Consider the following 9,794-nt stretch of genomic DNA (forward strand, 5'->3'; position numbering starts at 1 on the left):
GTGGGCTGTCTCTTAGTTTTTTTGACTGTTTCCTTGGCTGTGCAGAAGCTCTTTATCCTGATAAAGTCCCATAAGTTCATTTTATCTTTTATTTCTCTTGCCTTTGGAGATGTGTCGTGAAAAAGGTTGCTCTGGCCGATGTCATAGAAGTTGTTGCCTATGTTCTCCTCTAGAATTTTGATGGATTCCTGTCTCACATTGAGGTCTTTCATCCATTTGGAGTTTATTTTTGTGTATGGTGTGAGAGAGTGGTCAAGTTTCATTCTTTTGCATGTAGCTGTCCAATTTTCCCAGCACCATTTATTGAAGAGACTGTCTTTTTTCCACCGGATGTTTTTTCCTGCTTTATCAAAGATTAGTTGCCCAAAGAGCCGAGGGTCCATTTCTGGGTTCTCTATTCTGTTCCATTGGTCGATGTGTCTGTTTTTGTGCCAGTACCATGCTGTCTTTGTGATCACAGCTTTGTAGTACAGCTCGAAATCCGGCATTGTGATGCCCCCAGCTTTGTTTTTCCTTTTCAGCAGTTCCTTGGCGATTCGGAGCCTTTTCTGGTTCCATACAAATTTAAGGACTATTTGTTCCAGTTCTTTGAAAAATGTCCTCGGTATTTTGATCGGGATAGCATTGAAAGTGTAGATTGCTCTGGGTAGCATGGACATTTTAACTATGTTAATTCTTCCAATCCATGAGCATGGAATATTTTTCCATCTTTTTATGTCTTCCTCAATATCTTTCAAAAGTGATCTATAGTTTCTAGGATATAGGTCCTTTACGTCTCTGGTTAAGTTAATTCCAAGGTAACGTATGGTTTTTGGTGCTATTGTAAATGGGATGGATTCCCTAATTTCTCTTTCTTCAGTCTTGTTATTCGTGTATAGAAATGCAACTGATTTCTGGGCATTGATTTTGTATCCCGCCACATTACTGAATTGTTCTATAACTTCTAATAGTTTGGGAGTGGATTCCTTTGGGTTTTCCATATAGAGTATCATGTCATCTGCCAAGAGAGACATTTTGACTTCTTCTTTGCCGATTTGGATACCTTTGATCCCTTTTTGTCTTCTGATTGCTGTTGCAAAGACTTCTAGTACTATGTTGAATAATAGTGGAATCTTAACTCTTTAAGTCTGTGGCACTGAGGAGGTCAGTTCTTGGCAAGTAATAAAAATACAAAGAGAGAGGGGCGCCTGGGTGGTGTAGTCAGTTGAACATCTGGCTCTTGGTTTTCCACTCAGGTCGTGTTCTCACGGGTCATGGGATCGAGCCCCGCATTGGGCTCCGTACTCAGCAGGGAGTCTGCTTGAGATTTTCTCTCTGCCCCTTCCCCTGCCCACTCTCTCTCTCAAATAAATAAATAAATCTTTTTTAAAAATACAAAGAAAACTAGCTTAGGCAAAATGGGAAGTTACTGGTTCCCTGTAAAGAGATTGTGGGATGGACGAGGGAGCAACTGGCCTCAGGCAGGCCTGGACCTATCCCTGAACATGGTTGGGGACCCCTCATGTTATCTCAGATGGGCTTTGTCCCCAAAACTGGTGCTTTCGATATTTCACTTCTCAGCTCACATTTTTATCAAATGTGCCATCAGACTGGAAAAGGGACTCTTCCTCTAATTTCTAGCTTAAAAAAAAAAATCCCAGCAAAGAATTCTAATTGTTACGATTTGGGTTAACTGCAACTTCTGGAGCAATTCCTGAGTGGAGAGAGGGCAACACTCCATTCCAATCACGTGTCAGAGAGGTGGGTCACGTTGACCAACTATAAAAGCAGGTGGTTAAGAAATTTCCCTGCTGCCAATTCTGCTACTGTCTGCTCCACGTATTGACTCCTTGATTTGAATGAATTGAGTAAAACTTATTATAAAATCGATCTGCATTATGCTATATGTCATAGCATTTTCCTCCCATAAACAGTAGCACAAAAGGTACTTAAGAAACGTGCTTAGGAGTCCAGAATTTAAATGGGTAGTCCTGATCATAATGAAGTGTAAGCTCTCATGAAAGATGTTTGTTCAGCCCAGAGTCGACCCATGGATAATAGTATTTTCTCTAATTTGGATATTTCTAACTTATTTTCACATAATTGTGTTTCACATTAAGTGCCAATATATTTAAGTTTTAAGTCGTTGTGTTACTACAAGTTCAACATGAATTCCTGAGTTGTTCTCTATCTGGGGGATTTTGAAATTTTAAAAAATGTATTGCTTCCTATTTGGGTATGTGATGTAAGAAAATAAGACAAGCTAGCATAGCCTGCCCTGCTAGCTAAGGATAGGGGATGATAGTGAAGGGGGAAGTGTAGGGTGCAGAGAAAGATGATGGTCTCAAATATGACGACATATTTAAAACGTTGAGTCACTAGTAAATGATCTAAGGAGTGAACAGTAAATGTGGGCTTTCTGGGGTTTGGTGGATTCCTGTTTAATACAACCAAAATGTTGATTGAAAATTTTACATGTGAAAGAAGTATTTCAATCAAACTCTAAATGAGGCTTTGGGTGAGTCTCACAGGAATCCTGGGTACAAGTGTAGATATTGGTGTTAGCTAACATAGAATGGAGGTAACTCATAGACAGGGCATGGAGAACTCCTAAGTTAGATGTGGTTGTCTGGTCACCCTTCGCTGGGAAAGGGTGACCTATCTGAGAAACAGTAGTTAAGCATCTAGATATTCCAGAGAGCGGTTTGACACCACAGAACTCCCCTGAAGGGAACGGGCCTGGGCTGGAGAAGTGAGGGGAACACACTGCAGACCTGTAGCAGCAACAGCTCAAGGATGACCATTTGTTCTATGAAGGTTAAAAACTCCAATGTTGATTTGCACATGATTCTCAGTCCTTTGCTTTGAAATAATAATGTCTCTTTTGCAGAGATACCCACTGGGAGCTGGCAACTCTACCACGTGACACTGAAAGTGACCAACAAGTTCAGAGTGGTGTTTGAAGGGGTCAGAGGCGCGGGTGCATCCTTGGGTGGCCTGTCTATTGATGACATCAATCTTTCGGAAACACAGTGCCCTCATCACATCTGGCATATAAAGAATTTCACGCAGTTTATTGGCAGCTCAAGTGGAACTCTCTATAGCCCTCCATTTTATTCTCCTAAAGGTTATGCCTTTCAGATTCACTTGCATCTAAGCGATTCGACTAATGCAGGAATATATTTCCACTTGATCTCTGGAGCCAATGATGATCAATTACAATGGCCGTGTCCTTGGCAACAAGCCACGATGACACTCTTGGATCAAAATCCTGACATTCGACAACGTATGTCCAACCAGCGGAGTGTAACTACAGACCCATTTATGACCACTGGTTTGTGACTCGTTTTCTTTATTGCTAACACATGATCATTGCTCTAGGAGGGATGGATGATTTGGGAATGAGAGACTGCATGGTCAGGTACCTAGGGAGGATTGAGCCCCAAGTTTTAGGAACAGAAAATATTGAGGGGAAGGGCTTCATCGGTTGTGGGAGAGTCCTCCAGGCAGGACACTGTCAGGAATGTGAGTTGGGAATGTCTCCAAAAAAATACAGAAGGTACGGATGTTATTCCTGGCAATTGACCATACCTGGATTCCCAGTTGTTCAGAGTGTTGGTTTTAGAGTCTGGCATGCCTGGGTTCAATTCCAAGGTTTGCTTCTCCTCAGCTAGGAGATATTGAGCAAACAGTCTTTTGAAAGAACCCCAGTGTCCTCAGCTATAAAACTGAGATAGTGACAATAACCACCCCCTTGCCACCAGGGCTGTCAAACATGATGCAGCTCTTGTAGAAGGGGATGGTTCCTGATGAGAAGGAAGACGTTGAGCAGGTGCTCTTGAGTGTTGGGAAGGCTCTGAGAAGGGATTATAACTTATTAAAGAGTTCTGGAGGACTCGCCAATGGTGACATGATTCCCCATCTTCCCAGTCTCAGAAAGGAAGAGCGCCCCCCCAAAATGATCACATTTCTAATTTTAACAATCCTTTGCACTCTGGGAACCTAATAAAAAATGAAATTATGGCAAGGTGAATATTATTGCCAAATTTGAATTCTATACATGAAAAAAATCAACCTAAGTGACATAAGAAAAGAGAAACCACTAATCTGATAGGAAAAAAGAAATATTCACAAACAGGATTGTAGGGACTTGATGTTCAGAATTTCTTCACTTTTTTCCCCGCAAACATGTTTCCCTGAATGACATTGAAAATGGCTCAAAGTTGGGTGGGTCATCACCTTTTCCCAGAAGCAGTGCTTCTCACTGTCTTCTTTCCCTGAAGGACTTTGTTCTGGTAGGTGAATAATTCAGTTAATGAGATGAACTGTTCTATGTTAATATTAAAAACTCTCTCACGGCGCCTGGCTGGCTCAGTCGGGAGAGCATGTGACTTGATCTCGGGGTCGTGAGTTCGATCCCCATGTTGTAGATTATAACATTTTAAAAAATTCCCAGAAACATATGTATTTCACTTAGTTAAAAAGACTATCTATGACTCCAGGCAACTGAGGAATGATTTTAATGGGCAGGGGAGTTTCTACACTGGCCAGTGAGTATAGGTATGATACCCCACCCAGGACACTTTTGGTATGTCTCCACACCAATTCCAGAATGCGGTCTTCCTTGTCAGGCAATCTCATTTTCTTTAGGACAGTATAAATGAACAGGCTTCAGTGACTTGCCAGGGAATACATCACAGGTCAATAGCATCATTTAATTATTTTGAGCTCTCTTCTAATTGTGTTTCACGTTGCCTGTTCTTTCCTACCACCAAAAGCTATGATGATGTTAAACACAATCCATTAATATAAATTGCTTTTTCAGATAATGGAAACTATTTTTGGGACAGGCCTTCCAAAGTGGGAGAAGTGGCTTTTTTCCCGAATGGAACTCAGTTTAGCAGAGGGAGAGGTTTTGGAACCAGTGCATTTATAACCCACAAGAGGCTGAAAAGCAGAGATTTTATAAAAGGAGATGATGTTTATATCCTACTGACAGTGGAAGGTATGTCAGTAAAAATAGTTTTATATAAGCTATTTTTGTTGTTGTCGTGGCCATTGAGTATTTACTGTGTTCTTCTGGGTTCTAGTTTTAGGTATAGGAGCAAATGGGCATGAGTGGGATTTTCTTTCTTTCTTTTTTTTTTTTTTGTATGAATCATTAACAATATGAAAATAACTTAAATAAAAACTGTGACCATTCCAGGATAAATAACTTAATTACCACCACATGGAACCATGGAAAATTTAGGCCAGAAATCTTTAGAAACAAGTGAAAGTATAGCTATGCACCCTAGAATTATACTCTGGGGTTCCAGAAATAGAAATATCACACAATCACATGAAATTAAACTGGAAATGAACTGTCTTTATTGTGTTTTTTCAAATATATGTATATACACACACATACATATACACATGTACATATGAGCACACAAGCATGCATACATATTTCTATGTATCCCATAGAAGCACACACACATATGTTTTGTCAGTAGTAGCATTAATCTATTACCTTTTAAAGCTTCTTACCCATGGCAGCTAATAAATACATTTTCCAGGAATACTGGTGGTTTCCATGTGTTATGTGGCACCATTTTAACTCATTTACTATTAAAGACCCACTTGCCTCTCAGTAAATCAGCATCTCGTTTGTGACGAAAGGTGGTGCAATTAAAACCCATGAAATTTTTATGTCAGTGTCAATTAGAGTAAATCTAGATGATACTTCTTGGAAAAAATTACTCAAGAATAACTGTGTCAAGGGAAAAATCATCTTCTGTAGCAGAGAAGAAGCCCCACGTTTATCAATTCAGTTCAACCCTGTTTGGAGGAGAAGCAACAGAACGCACTGCAACAAATAGAGGCCTGGTTGTTTGGGGGACCTGGTGGCTTGTGTCACCCTGCAGCTCGGTGCCCCCACCCCTAGCAAAAGACCTGTGACCTTGGGCAAGCCCATCAATCACCTTGCTTTGCTATGCTTTGGTCTCCATGTCTGTCCCTCGAGGGTGGGTTGTAAGGGCTTGGGCCCCTTGTAGCTCAGGCAAGCGCAGGCCCAGGCAGGCATGTGGTTCAGGTGACAGCCCCGCAGGCTGGTCCAGCTTCCGTTTGCATCTAGATTTTGACTTACTAATTATTTCACTGCCTGTGAAACCTAAGCATCTATTTTGAGACTTAAAGATCAAATGCTTGTTAAAGTCAAACTGATTTCCATCCACATTCTCCCTCTGCCCCCCTTAGACATTTCCCACCTGAATTCTACAGCAGTTGAGCCAATCCCAACCTCTACCATCAATGACTTTTGCGTGAACTTCACATGTGAGAACGACGGCATCTGCGTTGTCCAGAACGGCAGAGTCGGGTGCAGGTAAGGGGTCCCTCGGACGAGATCCCCCCATTCTCTTGTTAGAAATTTTATCCTTTCCACATTGTAGGATTAAACACTGATGTCTTACATGAATGATCAGTTTGTTCTCATCTCAAAACAATTCATGGGCTATTTATTTTTTGCTCTCCGTTTGGGACTTTGGATGGCCACAAGAACAGTAAAATTATTTATGAAGAAATAGTGCATATATTGTAATTGCCTGAAAAAGTCCTCATGAGTTATATGTCTTATGAAGTCTTCACAACCATCTGATGGCGTGAAGTGGGACTGTCCCAATTTTCTAGATGGAGATAGTTCTCAGACGTTCATGGATGAGCTTGGCCAAGGGGTACAGGGGGGAGGTGGAGGCACTGAGCCATGAGAACTAAATTTTCTCCATGATCTATGCTATCTTCCTTTCCCACCTTAGAGCCACTGTTTTGAGAAGTAATTCCATTTCTTTTCCACTGGCCTTGCCTGGCATCCTGGAGCTGGTCTAACCATTCCGCTCTTGTTGAGTTCCATATGTCAATGACCTGAATGTTGACCCACACCTTCAACGGTGAAGATTTTCAGACTGGAATATCAACTTGTAACTCTGGGTCCCATTCCGACATGCAGGTGTCCATCAGGGGAAGACTGGTGGTATGTGGGGGAGAGATGTGAGAGGAGAGGCTCCACCCAGGACACCATTGTCATCGCTGTGTCTTCCACCGCTGCTATGTTTGTCCTGATGCTGATAGTCACCCTTGTCAGTGTCTATTGCATCAGGAAGAAATACCGTAGTAAGACAAGTTCAAATACGGCAGATATGACTCTGCAAAATGTAAGTTGAGTCTCATAGTTGGTGATTCAAAACCTATTGATGAAATCACATGAAGAAGAATTAGGACTCTCTTATATGCTTAAAAAGGAATCTCTTTCTTTTCTATGCTGAATAACAGCTTTGAAACCATGAGCTCCTGTTACCTTCACAATAGATCAACAGTTCTTAAATCGGAGTCCACGAAGGAGTTCATATCCTCCTGGAACTATCCAAAATTGTGTGTGGTTGTACATTTTTTTCTAAGGTGGGGGTCTGTGACCCTTATGAAAGGCAAAACTGATTTTGCCTCTAAGTCCCAACCTTCCTGGTAGAGGGGTCCAGCGAACTGTAAGGGTTTTTGCTCTAAAGGTCTTTTGGTGGTGGTTGAGCTGAGGCTTGTAAGAAGGGGGTGCCGACCTGTTTTGAGGCTTTTCCATTAACAAAGGTTCCAATCCATCTGGCTCCATGTGCAGCAACTAACTCTAAGGCAAGATTTTTACGTAGAGGGTTTAAAGTCTAGCCTCAGGAAGTCTCTAAAATAACAATAGACTTGAGATTACCCTGTCTCAGACTGGCTTCTGTGGAGAGAGTGTTCCTGGGAGCACGGAGTAACAGAGTAAGGGAAGCTGGACAGGGCCGAGGGTGAGGGTACACGGAACACGGTGATGGGGTTACAGCTGAGGCCTCGGCCCCGCTACGGAGCTGGGATAGTGTCCTGAATTTAGGCAAGGAGGCTGAGCCAACGTACTCCCCACATCAATAGCCATTGGATTGGGGTTGGCCCTAGGAGGGAGCGGACAACTGGGCGAGGCAGGGCCCCTCGTGGCAAGGGCATGTCCTGCACGAAAGCCTTCATTTTGAAGGGCAGGACTAAGCAGCGCGCCCCAGCACCCATAACACAGGCCGTAGTAGAGCACCGGACTCCTAGTCTCACACAGGAGCGCAAGGAAAATGGCGTCAGATCTGAAGAGTGTTTAAAAGGGAAGTCGTAAAGTTCTTCCAGTTCTATTTCATTCAAAATAGTCTCTGAAAATTACTAGCAAAACTGAAGAAGACACATGCCAATGAGGGTATCTCTGAAACTAGAAGAGCTAAATCAAGAGCATATTTTCTGAAGAAAAATGGCTATTCAAGACATACTGTATTTTGCAATTATGATTTTTTGAAGTAGACAAACTGGTATTGAGACCCTGAATTTGTTTGTGAAGTTAGTCAAAGATGGACAATGATAACGAACAGAAAGCAAATAGTTTTTTTGCACACACGGCTGTCACATTTCCTCAACGACAGGAAGCATTTATAGCTCATCACAAAGCAATGGCTCAGTTACTTCACAAGCTTGTTAGAAAAGTACTTAAAATGCATACAGGTGTTTTGTGGTGTGTTGTTTAAAAAAACAAACAGATATTTCCTGCTTACTTTATGACTCAAAATAAAAGGGACAGATCAGCCAATGACCTCATGGGCCAACCTAATGAAAGGTGTACTTGCAGGCACGGTGCCCTGGGCCAGGAGGGATGCACTTGAAGGTTGGCCTAGTGGTAGGGAAGAAAGGACACATTAGCTAGTAGATAGGACTGCCAAGTTATTCTTCTGGAAATTGGAAAATATAGGCACTATTTAAAGGGCTGACTTAGGAAGCAAATATTGGAAGGAGTTAAAGAAAATGATAAAGAGAAGAGAGAGATGGAAGAAAGAAGCAAGTTAAATCAAGAAAGGGGAGAATTATCAGAGTATCAGGGACACTGTAGGGCCACTAAGTAAACACACACGCATGCATGCACACACACACACACACACCCCTAACCACCATATTCCCAAGAGCAAGAAATCAACTTATATTTTCCCCAGTCTAGACATTTCTACAGTTAATTCACTAAAAACGGAACCTCCAGATTTAGTTTAGGTCTTAAATCAGAAAGCCCTTCTTTCTGAGGCTGCAGTGTGTGCTGGTCCTAATGGTTTAGCACCTGAATCCTGCCAGCCAGACAGGCCGGTGCATCTTCCTGGAGACCTGGCTGGGGCAGCCCCCCAGTTGGGGGGGATGCCAGGAGCCTGTTGATAGCACTTCATTTAAAAATGAGACTGCTTCATTGTGATTCATTGACATGACAGTGTTTAAATTTAGAAATTAAATCAATTGTTCTTTCCCCTTTTAGCAGCATGCATTTTGAAGATTAACTCAACCATATGACCAGCAAACGAAATTAAAAAGGATTCTTCATCATGGATTTCACCTCGAATCTATTCCAACTGCCTTGTTCGTCTATAAATGGATCTTCTCTGTAAATAGCTGGATATGCTATAAATCATTATTTTGGTGAAAGTCTAACTGGTGAAATGTTTGTATTTTTGTTTTTAAAGGAGGGGAGGCAATTCCAGTTCCCGGAGAAGTATAATATTGTCTATAAAAGCGAGCGCCATAGCTAGAGGTAGCTTTCCAAATTACTGATCCTTCCCTTGGGGGGCCTAGTGCAGTAGCCTCACCAGTGATTGTCTGTGTACCACTGGAAACACCCAGTGGGAATGATCTACATGCCCTGTCAGCATTTGCGTGTGGTCCCGGCCCAGTGTAGGGAGGGGCGGTAGGACAGCTCCCTTTCTCTCTGGGAACACGCGCCCCTCTGGCCAAAGCTGGCCACT

General features: G+C 42.3%; 1 protein-coding gene across 1 annotated transcript in view; it reads left to right on the plus strand.

Annotated features, from left to right (window-relative positions):
- Nucleotides 1-9,478, plus strand: part of MEP1B (meprin A subunit beta) — a 25,960-nt gene extending 16,482 nt beyond the window's left edge. Inside the window, exons 13-17 of the mRNA XM_034643004.1 lie at nt 2,870-3,313; nt 4,805-4,984; nt 6,220-6,346; nt 6,968-7,172; nt 9,311-9,478. Coding sequence (XP_034498895.1) covers nt 2,870-3,313; nt 4,805-4,984; nt 6,220-6,346; nt 6,968-7,172; nt 9,311-9,325 — 971 coding nt within the window. The 3' untranslated portion in view covers nt 9,326-9,478. The remainder of the gene's footprint in view (nt 1-2,869; nt 3,314-4,804; nt 4,985-6,219; nt 6,347-6,967; nt 7,173-9,310) is intronic.
- The last annotated feature ends 316 nt before the right edge of the window (nt 9,479-9,794 follow it).

Source organism: Ailuropoda melanoleuca, chromosome 14 (assembly GCF_002007445.2).
Source record: "Ailuropoda melanoleuca isolate Jingjing chromosome 14, ASM200744v2, whole genome shotgun sequence".
NCBI lineage: Eukaryota > Metazoa > Chordata > Mammalia > Carnivora > Ursidae > Ailuropoda > Ailuropoda melanoleuca.